Genomic DNA, 15,168 nt, shown 5'->3' with positions numbered 1-15,168 from the left:
TGTATCTATTTGTAATATTTATTTAATGTATTGTATCACTCTCTTTTTCTCTTTCTTGCTTTCTCTCTCTCTCTCTCTCTCAATATATATTAACTACTTAATTTCGTTGATCTAAATCAACCTCTGTCACGGTGTTCATAGACATCTCTTCTTATTCTGAGGTAAAATTTGCAAGCTAAATAGGTGATTATACTTACGCTATTTTATAAACATTGTATAAGCTGTCGACGAAGGCGTGATCTACAAGCAGCTGACCTATTCCTCCTCTGAGCTGTTGATCCTATCAACGTTAAAACGCAGATGAAAGCAGTAACAACTACAATAATTAATATTAATTAATTAAACAATTGCTGATGTTCGCGCAGTCGAGTGGGCTCTTTACATTTTCGCGCTGTTGTGAAGATGCACGTCACAAGACGACACCAACATGGAGGATGTAGTACGTCTGAGTTTCATTCATACCAGAGCCGTTGAAAAACAGAGTTGCGACACTCCCATAGACTGCCATAGGAACTTTGGAATGCGGAAGTAACGCGTGTCGTGGAGCAGCCAATAGTTCCAAACACTGATAGTTCCAGCGCTGAACTCCACACATTTTCAATGTTTTTGAAGTACGCTCGCTGGTAAATTGATGAAATTACTGTATTTTCGACATTTGAACGCATTAGCCGATCTCTCATGAATCTATATAATAGTTGTATTTTATGTAGCCAGCTTTATTAATGTTTATTGGAGCCTGAGGACTCTTAATCGCTGCTTAAGTAACAAACACTTAACTAATATTAGCTACCATAATCTGATGACGGGGTACATTTAAGTTACCTCAAATTTTCTTCAAGTTCGTTGGCATACAACGTTTATCGTCGGTTATTAGATTTGTTGTTAAAGTGGTTAACACTTGTTTGTGACCGTATTAGTACACCTGATTACAATTAACTTTAGCTAGTTTAACTAGAATTTTTGTTTTTTATTTATTTTTACTAGCTCAACTAGATAAAATAGCTAACTTGTATCTTGCAAGGTTGTTCTTTGGTTAATTTAGTCATTAAAGTTACACAAATCGTTTGTTAGACAGTGCATTGTGCTGATAGGATATGAAGCATATGTGGATGATCCCAGCAAATAAAAAATATAATTGCAAAAAGAAAGATTATTAATCTATTTTTAAATTGAAGAGGCTGACATGTGAAACCATTTGAAACTGACTTTTGACCAAAAAACTGTCATGATTTTAATAGTTGTTATTTAGAAAACAGTGAAGAATTTCAGCTGCATAACTCATGTTCATGGCTCTTAAAAATTTTTGTGAAAGAAGCACATGTACACTGTTGCTCTGGTAACACATTGAACTTTAATCTAACAGTCCCGTTTGTGTAATGGAATGTTTACACATGAAAGCAGAATACATCTTTGTAAATATAAATTCAAGTAACTATTGCATTACTTACAGCTTCCTTGTTGGAAGTCAAGCGAGACTCTTTGAAGACCGAACATTCAAGGAAAATGTATCTACCCTCTCACAGGATGTAATGTTTAATTACATGTTTTGTTGAATGCAATTGGTTGCCTTGTATATTTTTCACTGTTGACATTTTTTCTTGACTTAAACTGAGTAGCTTCAGGCATTCATTGATATTCCCTTGTTGTGCATGTGTATATATTTATGTGAATGTGTCTTAACATAACTTTAGGATGTTAGTAATTATGACCATAGAAGCACAAGAAAAATATATACGGCATATACTGTAAATTATTATACCTTATCGGAGCAGTCCCCTTTTCCCTCCAAAATTAAACACACAAAAATTTATTCAATTCAAGGGGTTTTACTGGCATAAATGTTATAAGAACATTTCCAAAGCATCAAAATAACATTTTAAATACACACAATATATACAGTAATATTAACATTAACAGAACTGGGTGAGGAACAGCCAAACTCAGCTAAAAAAAAAACATACCATGGCAAGAAGCAGCAACAAGATACAAGATGGATGCACTGCTTCAGATGTGCTGCCCAAGCTCTGTTGAAGAAGCACAAAGAAATTGAGGACTGGTCAGCAATGTCACCCAAAGAAACTTACTGCTGCAGATGAAAGGCACATCATGCTTACTTGCCCTGCAATTAGAAGATGTCCAGCAGTACCATCAGCTCCGGGCTATCTATCTATCTATATATATATATATATATATATATATATATATATATATGTGTGTGTGTGTGTGTGTGTATAATAAACACATTACATATAGTGTTTATCTGTGTACATGTATGTGTGTGTAAAAAAAACCTTCTTATTAGGACAAATTAGTTCTTAGGAGAACTTTTTTTTTGTATGTGTGTATATATACTATTAATATACAGACATACTGTAGGTTAATATTAACAGTACACTTATGTTTATGGAAGGTTTAGCCTATGTTTAGGGAAGGATGAAGGGGTTAACCATACTGAAATTAATCATGTTAACGGAAATGTTATGGATCGTATTTAGGAAAAGAGAACACACTTTAAGTGTAGTAAACATAGTAATCAGTTAATTTAATTCATACGCGTTAATTTACGCCCTAATTATTTCAGAGCTCAGTTCTTGGACCACTTCTCTTCTCTGTCTACATGGCATCATTAGGTTCTGTCATTCAGAAACATGGCTTTTCATACCACTGCTATGCTGATGACACTCAACTCCATCCTGATGATCCGACGGTAGCTATTCGCATCTCAGCTTGTCTAACTGACATTTCTTCCTGGATGATGGACCATCACCTTCAACTCAACCTTGCCAAGACAGAACTGCTTGTGATTCCAGCAAACCCACCGTTTCATCACAATTTCACCATCAAGTTAGGCACATCAACCATAACTCCTTTAAAAACAGCTAGAAGCCTTGGAGTTATGATTGATGATCAGCTGACTTTCTCAGACCACATTGCTAAAACTGTCTGATCCTGCAGATTTGCTTTATTCAACATCAAGAAGATCAAGCCCTTTCTTTCGGAACATGCTGCACAACTCCTTGTTCGAGCTCTTGTTCTGTCCAGGCTGGACTATTGCAACGCTCTCTTGGCAGGTCTTCCAGCCAATTCTATCAAACCTTTACAATTAATTCAGAACGCGGCAGCAAGATACATTTTTAATGAGCCAAAAAGAACCTCTGTTTTTAATGCTCTTTTTGTTGTTTTTGATTGCTTCCACTGTCTTCATCTGTAAGTCGCTTTGGATAAAAGCGTCTGCTAAATGAATAAATGTAAATGTTAATATCTGCCAGGAAAATGCTGTAATATAGTCATTGCTGTAAATGTATTTTACGCTATAGGAGCCGCCCGATCTTCCCTCCAAAATTAAACACAAAAATTGATTAATGCCGTGTTTCCGCCACTCCACAGAATTTTTTTTTATTATATGTATGTAATGCAAGTGTCAACGTAATAATCAATACATATTATGCGTCAATATTTACCTATAATTGCTGCAAATATAGTTGAAGCTTGTCTGTCCCGCTTAAAACCATTCAAACTGGTTTGACAGCACAAAGTTGTTTGGAACTAATAGCCGTGTTTCCACTATCGAGCTAAGACCGGGCGTGCTAGTGCGTGCCAGGGCCAGTCGCGTTTCCACTGTCACTTCCGGGGCTTGATCGTGCCTCGCCGGGGCTTCCTCGGGGCCAACGGCCAGGTTTTTTCGGCCCGACGAAATCCTTGGGCCAAAGCGGGCCAGCTGGGGCTAGAGGAGGGGTTATGAACATAGGCGGAGTTTCTCAGCGTATGGAGAGCGTCAGCGCGGATCATTTCAAAAAGATAACAGCTTTAACACCAGCATTAAAGACTTTTTAAAATCAGTTGAGCTCAAAACTAACTCTTAGTTAGCAGCAAATGTTTGAAATAACTTGATCCGATGTGGATTATAATCACTAAACAAGGCAGAAATATTTATAAGCGATGCAAGAGACTATGCACGCTAAACATTAACGTTACCATAGTAAACATGGTAAAAATGACCGCTTGGATAAATCAGACGTCAGCTTCTTATTCTCTATCACAATTGTGTATTTATTAAGTAACATTTTATCTGTCGTCTCGTTTCGTGAGTTTAGCTCCATGTTGCATATCATCAAAATATAATAATGATTTTTGTTTGGGAGCTTTTATAAAAATAGAGAGTCTGCGCTGAGGATCATTTCAGAAAGATAACAGCTTTAACATCAGCATTAAACACTTTTTTAAATAAGTCGAGCTCAAAACTCACTTTCAGTCAGCAGCGAGTGTTTGAAATAACTTGATCTGATGTGGATTATAATCACTAAACAAGGCAGAAATATTTATAAGCTATGAAAAAGATATGCACGCTAAACATGTTACCATAGTAAACATGGTAAAATATGACCACTTGAAGAAATTAGACGTCAGCTTCTTATTCTCTATCACAATCGTGTAGCCTATTTATTAAGTAACTTATATTATCTGTCACAAGCCTCGTCTCGAGAGTTTATCTCACGTTGCCTATCATAAAAGAATATAGCCTAATAATGTTTTTTGTTCGGGAGCTTACAAAAATAGAGATATTATCATTCATTCTAAATGTGACGGCTACTGTGGCTAATAAACAGAAACAGACTCGACTTAATAAGCAGGCTATTTTCATGAGCATTAAAAATAATTAAATAAAATAGAAATAAGTGTATTTATGTGTGATTAATTTTGAGTCCTGATAAATTAAAACAATATGATCAATGTATCACTTATTCTATAGTTAAAACATCGATCACTCTAAAAACGGCTGGGTTATTTTTTAACCCAAAATGTTGGGTTGAGTCTGTTGGGTCATTTTGTTGGGTTATTTTATTTCTTTTTAAACACTTTTGGGTAGTTTTAATTTACCAGGAGTTGGGTTAAACCAACCCAGTCTCACGGCAGTTCGTCATTGAGGACACAAAATTTAATCTATTGAATCGTCTTTATGGACACGAATTTCCCTTTTTTTTCGTGTCATACAGAACGACCTTCAATCTAATGTATTTCAATGGGATGGTTTTTTTCGCGGCTGCACCTCGTTTTTCTTTCGAGAGCACAGTTTTGTTTTTTTCTCAATTGTTATTCATTTTGCAAACTTTAAGGGCTACACTACCCAACATTTAATCAGGAGATTTTAAGCCTTTTTGTATTGCTTTATATTCGATAGGCCCATCAAAATGAATATATTTATTCGTGTCCACGGGGACGTCTTTCAATCTAATCTATTTGATGCACCTCGTTTTTCTTTTGAGAGTACGTTATTTATTTATTTTTTTCTCATTTGATATTCATTTTGCAAACTTTAAGGGCTACGTTAATCTACATTTATTAAAGAGATTTTAATCCTTGTTTTATTGCTTTATAATCTGTAGGCTACTCAACATTGTAAACCATCGTCAGTGCTCCTAACAGTCAAAATATAATAAATATATTTTTCCTGGATGCGACTGCAGAGCTGAGTTACGGCTATCGCTGGTTTCTTTATAGAAATACCGGGTTTCCATCGGTTTAATGTGTCAAATCTTAGAGTAGCCTAACTACATTTCCCATGAGCCTTATCGACCGTTACAATGCTGAAGACGACAGATAAAACTGCGGACGCGCCGCCGATCCTCTTTTAATGATATCCTCATCTTTTTTCAACACAAACGCAAAATTGTGCTTGATAATTCAACAATATGTTATGGCCATCAGTTTTATTTGTTTCCAGCATTACCCATGATCATCAGCTTCCGTTGCTATGGAGACGGAGCCAGCCCGCTTTGCAATTGGGTGATTTCTTCGGTGATTTCTCATTGCGCTCAAACCACTTTCCAGGTAAGTTAAGTTATGAGGCTCCTAGATTCATATGACGTAACGATCACGTTTTGCTTAAATGCTATACAAATTGTTGTCTTTCTTTGCCATTATAGATTCACATTGTTTACATGTTAGGGCAACGAATTAAAGCCCGTCCATGGTTTCCTCATTATCAGAAAAGAAACCTGTGAAATTAGGCTTGCTAAATGGCTAGCCAACTTTAACATAAGATAACAATTCCAGTTATCTAGATGATGTCATTTTATTTCGATCATCGTGGTTCACACACAACGTCACTGTAATGTGTCAGTAATAAAAATATTATAACTTGATCTAACGTTATACAGCACATAACCCTGCCTTTAAATCTGGGATGACGAACCCCAGAACACATGTTAGGGGCTTTACAAATTACGCGCCTTTTTTTTTTATTACGCGCCTTTTCTCCGTCGCAAAGGAAATAGGAACAACGTGAATATGTATCCATTTATCTTAAGTATTTATTATAAAATGAGAATCACTCACTATTAGGGTACACTTTTTAAATGATTATATCAACATAATAGTACATAATTAACATTTTCTGTTGTTCTCCCTGCAGATCCTGTCAAACTCATCACCTGTCCTATAGCTACACATGATTTTTAAAACCCAACGGCACTTTTAAGAGCCAACCTCTATCTCTTTATTTTCTATATCTTACATCCTCTCTGTTCTTAATATCTATATTTCTGTCCATCTCTTCAAACTTTATCTATCTCACATCTATTGCTCTTTCTTTTCTCCCTGTCTGTCTTTGTCTACCTGTCTTACCCATCTTTGTCAGTCTGTCTGTCTGTCTGTCTGTCTGTATCTGACTGCATTGCAATGGCCACCAAGCATAAACTTGATTCAAAGGATCCCCACTACAAAGAGGGGAGACGCATGGCTCTGGAGCTGAAACATGAACACATTTTAGCTGAAGCCAAGGTTAGAGTTTTTGTACACCTCAACCATTTTATACTTGAACATAACAAATTAAAGTAAAACATGATGAGGATTGTGTAAGAATGATGAGTGCAGGAGATTTAATACAGGTATATTTCATGATGCATCCTTCCATGCTCTGTTAATAAGGGAATATAATAATAATAATAGTATATGCAGTTCCATCCCCCTGAGTTACAGAGACTTGGAGAATCTATTCCAAGGCTCATTTAAGCTGTTGAACACCTTACTAACACACTATGTTGTGTTTTCCTTTCACGAGTTACCTGCCTTTTGGTTACAGTCCTTTTAAAAACATCAGTCTTACAAGAAATATTCACTCCAATACACAGAGAGCAGCTGATGAGAGAAAACGTGTACGAGACCCTCCACACACCTCTAAAAGGGACTCTGTAGGACGTGGTAAGCCGAGGGGAAGGCGAGGAGGGCGACGCCATGCCTCCGCTACAGGTTATATTTGAATTATTTGACATTTGTAGGAATTTACTATGACCAACTCAAATTAGAACAATGTAATTGTTTATTGAGAGTTAAAAAATTCAAATATCTAAAAAGACATGAAAATGTAGATAAACCTTTCAGTGACACTATTGTAGAAGACACTGCCAAGTACTTAACAAACATATGTCTGATTTCATAAATTGTTTAGTATATAGGTTGAAAAGAAGAACAAGAATGGAGTGTGATAGCCTAACTTGTTCTTATTCTTCTATGTCTTGTTTTACAGCCACATATCCCACGTTTGAGTGCTCCCTTTCATCCAGTGTTGAGGTTCCTTTTACTGCAACCTCAACTAAACTAAATCCTCAAGAGGAATTTGGTAATTCACAGTGATTAATTTATGCAAGTACAGTAAATAAAAAAAAATGTTAATTCTAATACTGATCACTTGACTTTTAATTGTTTCTTATCTACAGTAAATTATCCCTTACCGCTTTATTTTTGTATTTTCTTTACAGAAAAAAATATGGAGAGGCTCTCTGACATTTTGGCATCATGTCCTTCTGCTGGTCAGCCTCAAAGTAGCTCTGCATCATCATGGTCTTTTCGGCAACAGAAAGCCTCAGAGCGCTGGAAAGAAGCAAGACCATACCACCTAAAATGCCTTATTTCAAAAGAGGCTGTTGGTCATCCCCTGTGTGGCCTTTGCAACAAGCCTGCTGTTATTAGGTTGGTTTTCATTAATACCAAACTTTAATTACCCAGGGTAGGTGACATGTATTTTGGGATGGGAGAAAACTTAGATCCCAGATGAAAAACACATTAATGAGAAAAGTAAATCTAGGACCTTCTTGCTGTGAGGTGACAGTGCTAAACATTGAGGCACTATTCAAACCTATACAATAAAATCAAACCTAGTAAAATTGAAGTAGCTTAAATAGACTGTACAGTACTTTATATGAGTTATTCACCTGAAATAATGTATTATATTATAATATTGTTTTCTTTTCTCCCTAGGTGCAGAGAGTGTCTTCCTGAGGAGTGGTTCTGTGGGGACTGTGATGTATTGCATCACAAAAAACAGCCACTCCACAACAGGGAATGCGTGATTCGTGGTTTTTTTGAAGCCATTCCTCCAACCACATGCATCATCAAAGGGGAAGCTGGATATTGCACCCATGAGCAAGGTACGTTCTCACGAAAGCTTTAATTTTGCTGTTCAATGTGTGTCTGCAGACAGTTACAGATAATCTAAATTATTGGTTTTCCTTCTTTTTGCCAGCTTGCACTTTGCCAACTGTGAAGATGCCAGACTGCTCCTGTGGAGGCACAAACTTCACTGTGTTACCAGGCAAACCAGTGATTTTAATTACCATCAATGGTAAAAATATATATATATATATTACAATTTTTATTGTAGATTTGATGTTTTTCACACTAGTGTGCTGTGGCATTGTGCTTACAACTGCAGAAGTGTCAAAACATATGGAATAGCACATGATATTGTTATTAACTGAAACAAAGACAGATTTTTATTTTTATTTTTGTCCTTCACAAAGAAAAAACATATAACCATCTTTCCAGCATGATGTCCAATCACCACAGCAGTGTGGAATTTAGTGAATTAGAAAATATGTATATATTATAAAATATTATAATATAATGTGGGATTATAGGAACTTGTGCAATATCTCTCAACCATTCACAATGTGCAGAATTAACTAAGTGTTGTAAAATTAAGTATGTGGTAAATGTGTATTATATTTTTAATCAATTTTTTGTTCCAAGGGCGTTTTGACTTGCATCAGCCACTGTATGAATGTCAAACATGCCAGCAGCAATGGACCCCTGACTTTAAAGACCTCCTAAGAAGTGGATATTGGCCAGCCTCCATCACCAATTCCACACTTTATACCCTGGACCTCTTGAGCTCCCTTCAGGAACTCAAGATCATATCTCCGGGATTCTCCAGACAAGCCTTCGCAAAGCTGCTGGAGCATCGGACTAAGTGTGGAGGAAGAGTAAGTGTAAATGTTATTACCATTTTATTAAAAAAAAAAATAATAATCTATAAGACCACATCACAAATAATATTTCATTCTATATATTTTCCAGTCTGGACCTATCAACGGCGATGCACTGCAGCGCAGCTTTTTAGAGCTTTCGTATGCATCATTTGAGGAAGACCAGCTCTGCTGTGGTGCTCCTTTCACCTGCCCAGCCTGCACACCAGAAATGTTGGCTGTTTCAGCAGATGGAAATAGAAAGCTATATCGCTTTCGCCGAAACGGAAGGTGATCTTTCTTCCAGTCTTTTTATTGATTTATTTTCTTACTTCATATATTTCTTGAATGGATTTTTTATTTTTCTTTCTTCCTTAGCTCTGATGATCCTGGCTTTTTTGAGGGGCTCTTTGTGGCTGAAGACAGTGTGGTGTCTAGATTTGTTGACACCATACAGAAAGCAGTGAAAAATGCAAGTTGACAAAATAGTTGTTACAATAATAACCGTAACCCCCACTTCAATTACTTCTGCCTACCAATTCCAAAATCAAATTGAGAGAATAAATGCCATATATTGAATGACATCATTACTTTTATTTGATTTGTCATGTTTGTTTTGTGTGTCATAGACACAGGGAAGAGGCACATGTGGGGACTCCCAATGGACAGCAGCGAGGGAAACTTCAAGGAGGGCTTCAAAATTGGACGAAGAGGGGATGGAGGTTGCTGTGTGTCGCCATGGGTTCCTTTTGAAAGCCCTTAATATGTACAGGGGAGAGATATTTGCCTACCCTCTGTACCTTCAAAAGGAGCTCATGCCAGCCAAGGCACAATTCTTCGCAATGGATGTGGCATGCAAATACTGGCCATACCTGGAGAAAGTTGCTAGTGTCCTTCCTGCTCTTCAGGAGCTGACCACTATGAAACCCTTTCTCAGTGTAATGCATGCTCGAGCCCATGCTACTAAGTGTGAGGTGTGTATAATATTTTAGCATCATATGTACATTTGTAATATTAACAAGCACATTAATAATTTGAAATTTAAGTTAAGCTACACTATATTATCTTGTCTTTTTGCATAACCATTTCTTGCATGGATTGTAATGCCCTTTGATGCAGATTGTGTTTTGTGATATTGTCCTATATAAATTTAATTTAATTTAATTTAGTTTCTTTCACCCTTTACTAACAGATTAATTGGAGTGGCAGGAACCAGGAAGGAGCAGGGACAACCGCCGAAGAGGAGGTGGAACAAGTGAACAGTTACCTTTCACGTTGTGCCCTGACGACCAAATACATGTCAAAAGCAGGTGATCGGAGTTTGCAAAATTCCTGTATACTTTTTTTTTAGATTGATCATCATAACCTCATTATTTGCTTTAAACAGCACGGGTGGACATGCTTACATTGCATGCAATGGGGTGGAATGAGAAAAAAAATCTCTCTTTACATCAGGCGCTTTCCACAAGATATGTGAAGGTAAGTCTCTTATTAATTGTTTTGTGTGTCCTTTTGTTGTGTTTACTTGGCCTGTTGGTAATCATACAAAGTTGTAATCCTGATTATTGTATAACACTGTTCATCAGACTTGTCAGAGACTCCATGATGAGACTGCAAGGCTAGCTGACCTAAAAACAGAGCTAGATTGCACAGATGAATTGGTGTCACAGTGGCTATCTGATGTAAAGGAATGGGCAGCTGGTGGTAAGCATGACCAGATAAAAGAAACAACAAACATCCCTTTCTACCATCTACATTTTATGTTTGATATTAAAGAGCAGAAAAAATAGTAGGCGGATCATCATCTAATGTGATGCCACATTTATGTCAGGTTTATTAGAATATTCCAGTTCCTTGCAGGAAGTGCACATACTAACTTTAAATAAGTTTGATTAAAAGGTTTAACAAAATTCAAACATAGAAACGGTTCTGTGTTGTTTTAAAAGTGAATTTGCTCTCACTATTTCTTCTACAGAGACACCTGGTACATCTCGTGTCAGTCAAGGCACAACACACAAAGAAATTCAGCAGTCAATTGAGGGGCTCTACCTTAGTGTGAGGCACCGGAAGCGAACCCTCTACTGTCAGAATGGTATAACTCTACAATATAATAGGTTGATAAATTCAAGCTACTGTATGCATCCTACTGCACCAACATGGAATTAGCAAATAATGTAGTAGCACAGTTCAGCTCAATCATTGAATTCTGTTCTTTAAATGACAAGTCTGTAGGATTTAGTGGTATCGATCATTGAGATTTGACGATTGCAACCAGCTTCCCTCACCTCTTATCTTTCCAAGCTACAGTAGCCGACGAGAAAATGTGTGAGGTACTATCTAAACCCAGTGTTTGTTTGTCCGTTGTGGGCTACTGTAGGAACATGGAGGTGCAACATAGTGGCCTCCATGGAAGGGGAATGTATTTAGATTTTTTTTAAAAACTGCCCATTCTAAAGTAATTAATGCACAATTATTATTTTCAGGCAATCATGAAAAGTGTGTGTGTGTGTTATTCCTGCAAATAGATTCCCCCCAAATTTTACACACTGGACCTTTGTTTCCCATGTCAGTCTACATTATAATTTTCACTTACTTCAACAACAACTTTTTTTTTTAAGTTTTTGGTGCTATAATTTATTTCTTGCTTAAGGGTGCTGTAAAAAACCTCTGCCTCTGTACTTCATGTCTTTCTAGACAGCAGCAAATTTCGCCATCGCCTTCGAAGAAAGCTGGCAGAAGACAAAAAACTCCTTCTTCAGGAGATACAGAAATACAATGATCTTGTACTAGAATCGGCAACAACCATTGACGTAGCTGTGGTGGAGCATTCCCTAACTGGAGAGAATACTGTGTCTCAAATATGGCCGTGGGAGGTTCATGGCAGTGGTATGTCTGTTTTTAGATGCTTCACAGGAATTTATTTTCAGTTCTGCTTTATAGAGTATACTGAACTAAGGCATGCATGTTACACATTGAGTGTTGTAATATTAATTTAGTTTATTGGTGTATTTTCAGTTTTCTTATGTATCAATTTGATAAAAAAGTAAATGTTTGTAGTGATTATGCAAGATTGTCTCATGTATACATATAACTGTTATTGATTCTTAGCAAACATTTCAATCAAGAAACGAGTGCACGACCAAGTGATGTTAACAAGGCGACTGCATGAGGAAACAAGAGTTTTGGTTTTGGAGATGGCACAACACTGCACATGGTTGCAGAGCTTGGCAATGGTTCTCAATAACAAATTGGCTGAAGAGGGTAAGTTTAATTAAAACCCTGTCCATCTAATGTGTTAAAAAAACACACACAAAAAAAAACCACATCAGTCACAGAACTTGATGGAGTAGATCGGTTATTGCTCTCTTTGCCGAGGTCCTTTAACACGTACATAAAATGGGGATTAAAGTTGTTACTGTAGCTATGTTAACAAGTCAGTAAGGCTATAAAGATTCACATTTGCTTGAAAGATGTGCAGATTTGTTGTAGTATTGCTGTTACTTGAAAGCATATATGAACAAAATAATTTGAACATTGAAATTTGTGTCCTGATGTGTTACACGTGGTTAGAATAACATCAAGATTAATCTTATTATTATCATCTCCTCCACTCAACATAGAAAACCTTGCTGGTCAGCAAGTAACAAAATGTGTTATTTCAGCACAACTGTAGTGAAGAAGAAAACTGTTAACTTAAAACAGCTATCAGATATCATATATATATATATATATATATATATATGCTGCTTTTGGCCTCCCTCCATAAAGTCACCTCAGTGAGCCATGTTGCCTTAAGTTGTTTTATGCAGAAGCTAGCCTGGTCCCATGTCAGCGATATACATAAAAAATGCCAATCATCCTGCTATGTAGATTTGAATAGGTGATATCTTTTTACTCCATTTAAGTTCTTTGGCCTTATGAAACAATCTTAATATAGTTTGTCTTTAATGTAATCTCGTTTGTATTTTGAGACGTAGACCAGGGAAATGAGGGACTTTGCTGTCTCTTAAGAAGAAGACTGTCAGAGGTGTCAGAAAGGTTCCAAATGGTCCTCCAACAGTACAAGACTGCCTTAGGTCCTGAGGCCTCTGTCCTTCTACATGTTGAAGAGGAAGATCAAAGTGACCTCAGTAGTCCAGACACCAGTGAGGATGAAGAGGAAAACACAATTTAGATCATTTATTTATTATTATGTATGTTTGTTTGTTTGTTTTTGGAATAACCCCCTGTTGCTGTTATTCTTAATAATTTATTTGTGTATTTTATTAATGCTTTACACACCTTACTTATTCTAAAACAGTTTAAATTCACCCTCTTATCCTAATTCTTTATTTCCCCAGATGGAAGCTGCACGAAGGACTATGTGGAAGGAAATGGACTTGCCCTATATCTGTGTATTTTTCGAATGCTGATTAATTAACCACATCAAAATCTTGTTGAAAATTCAAACTGTGTCTTTAGATTTTCCAAGCAATTTAGTAAGCACATTGCACAGTTCATTGAAATTGCACAAACATCTCATTATAGGTGCACCAATCTTAGCCAAAAATGTCAACTTTGCATGTATGATATTACCAGATGTAATTACTGTGCTCATGATATTTGGGTAGTGTACACTCTTCTAAAAGAGAGACTCCCCTTGATTGTGGTGACCCTGTAACCTTTCCTTTTGCACCAACGTTAGGCCAAACTTTTGACCTGCACACAACAAATGTTATGAACCGATTTCTGTAATTTTCTGAGCAATTAATCGTTTCATGTTGACCTTATGACATTCCCTGTAGCACAATCATTAGACCAGAATGTAAAATTGAGTATTGTCTAATTGGGCAGATTGCCATGAAATCTTGTAAGCACATGATGACTTTGGTGACCTCATGACAATTCCTCTATCATCACATTTAGGCCTTAATGCAAAAACTCATTCTTGATTGCATTTCTCAATAATCACTTATTCTGTGGTGCAGTGTCAGTCTATGACATTTTGTTTTTCCCCAGAGGAGGCTGCCTATGGATCACTACTTGATTGAGTGTATTATATAACTGTTGTTTTACTTTATATTACTGCAAAGATAGTATGTAACAGAAAAATACAGTTTTTTATTTTACGATTATACTTTATATTGTATATTATTACAGTTGACAGATGACTTAATTCTTTTTTCTGCTGGAGCTTTTCAAGTGAACTTAACCTCACATTCCAATGTTTTTAAATACAGCCTTATGGCTTGTTTGACAAATATGTATTTGGTGTATTTTCACTGGTATTGTTGTGAAAGACAAGAAATAAAGTATTTCCAAAGATTAATATTTTATTTTTTAACTTTTTCATACTTTGTTACTGAAAAACAATATTTTATATTTTTATAGTTGATGAAGACTATCTCTGTTTAACATCAAAATGCATTCTTAATTAATTACTTTAATGCATATCTTTTTACTTATTTTCAAACAATCAACCTTGCCTGTAATTAAACAAGATCTATCATAATAAGTAATGTGTATCTAAGGTGTATATGTTACAGTTTTTCGTGATTGCTGAAATACTATAACTATGGATTGAACTAAATTTCAAAACCACAACACCGTTTATCAAAAAGCACACCCTTTTCCCCGAACAATAACACTACTCCCCAGTTTTTGACACGAGTCAGATTTGTTAAACTTACACTGCAAATCTTTACACACATATCCATTTATCATTGTCTACACAATGTTGTAATTTAGAAAGCACTACACAAACTGATCACACAGCAATCAGAACCTTCAACAGATCGATGAAAGGGATAAGATGAGGGGGAGGAGAAAGGGGAAGGGCAAAGAGACAGCCTCAGATGAGATTTGTGCCAGCATCATCCCTCTGTTCCCACGGCTCTATGTTCCCTCTGCCCTATGTTGCCTCTTTCTTTTTACTGAAAATTTTGAA

The 15,168-nt window shown here is 36.4% G+C and overlaps 1 protein-coding gene across 2 annotated transcripts; it reads left to right on the top strand.

Annotated features, from left to right (window-relative positions):
- The first annotated feature begins 5,333 nt into the window (after nucleotides 1–5,333).
- On the top strand, nucleotides 5,334–14,457 carry LOC113076207 (uncharacterized). 2 transcript variants are annotated; one of them, XM_026248868.1, is made up of 19 exons: nucleotides 5,334–5,829; nucleotides 6,413–6,780; nucleotides 7,131–7,248; nucleotides 7,526–7,618; nucleotides 7,758–7,968; nucleotides 8,257–8,426; nucleotides 8,522–8,620; nucleotides 9,028–9,260; nucleotides 9,355–9,533; nucleotides 9,621–9,714; nucleotides 9,872–10,216; nucleotides 10,435–10,552; nucleotides 10,630–10,721; nucleotides 10,829–10,946; nucleotides 11,218–11,334; nucleotides 11,937–12,128; nucleotides 12,351–12,503; nucleotides 13,220–13,416; nucleotides 13,583–14,457. In XM_026248868.1, exons 2-18 carry the CDS (start codon nucleotides 6,679–6,681, stop codon nucleotides 13,414–13,416), a joined length of 2,631 nt encoding a protein of 876 aa, XP_026104653.1. In that variant the 5' UTR covers nucleotides 5,334–5,829; nucleotides 6,413–6,678; the 3' UTR covers nucleotides 13,583–14,457. The 2 variants fall into 2 exon arrangements, with proteins under 2 accessions (XP_026104653.1, XP_026104652.1); XM_026248867.1 differs by having other exon boundaries at nucleotides 13,214–13,416.
- The last annotated feature ends 711 nt before the right edge of the window (nucleotides 14,458–15,168 follow it).

Source organism: Carassius auratus, unplaced genomic scaffold (assembly GCF_003368295.1).
Source record: "Carassius auratus strain Wakin unplaced genomic scaffold, ASM336829v1 scaf_tig00019316, whole genome shotgun sequence".
NCBI lineage: Eukaryota > Metazoa > Chordata > Actinopteri > Cypriniformes > Cyprinidae > Carassius > Carassius auratus.
This window is presented reverse-complemented; position numbering and strand designations above follow the sequence as displayed.

Coding starts and splice junctions, on each gene's coding strand:
- LOC113076207 (XM_026248867.1), top strand. CDS start 6,679: ATGGCCACCAAGCATAAACTTGATTCAAAGGATCCCCACTACAAAGAG. Junction 6,781..7,130: donor ACATTTTAGCTGAAGCCAAG/GTTAGAGTTTTT, acceptor TCCAATACACAG/AGAGCAGCTGATGAGAGAAA. Junction 10,947..11,217: donor AAAGGAATGGGCAGCTGGTG/GTAAGCATGACC, acceptor TTTCTTCTACAG/AGACACCTGGTACATCTCGT.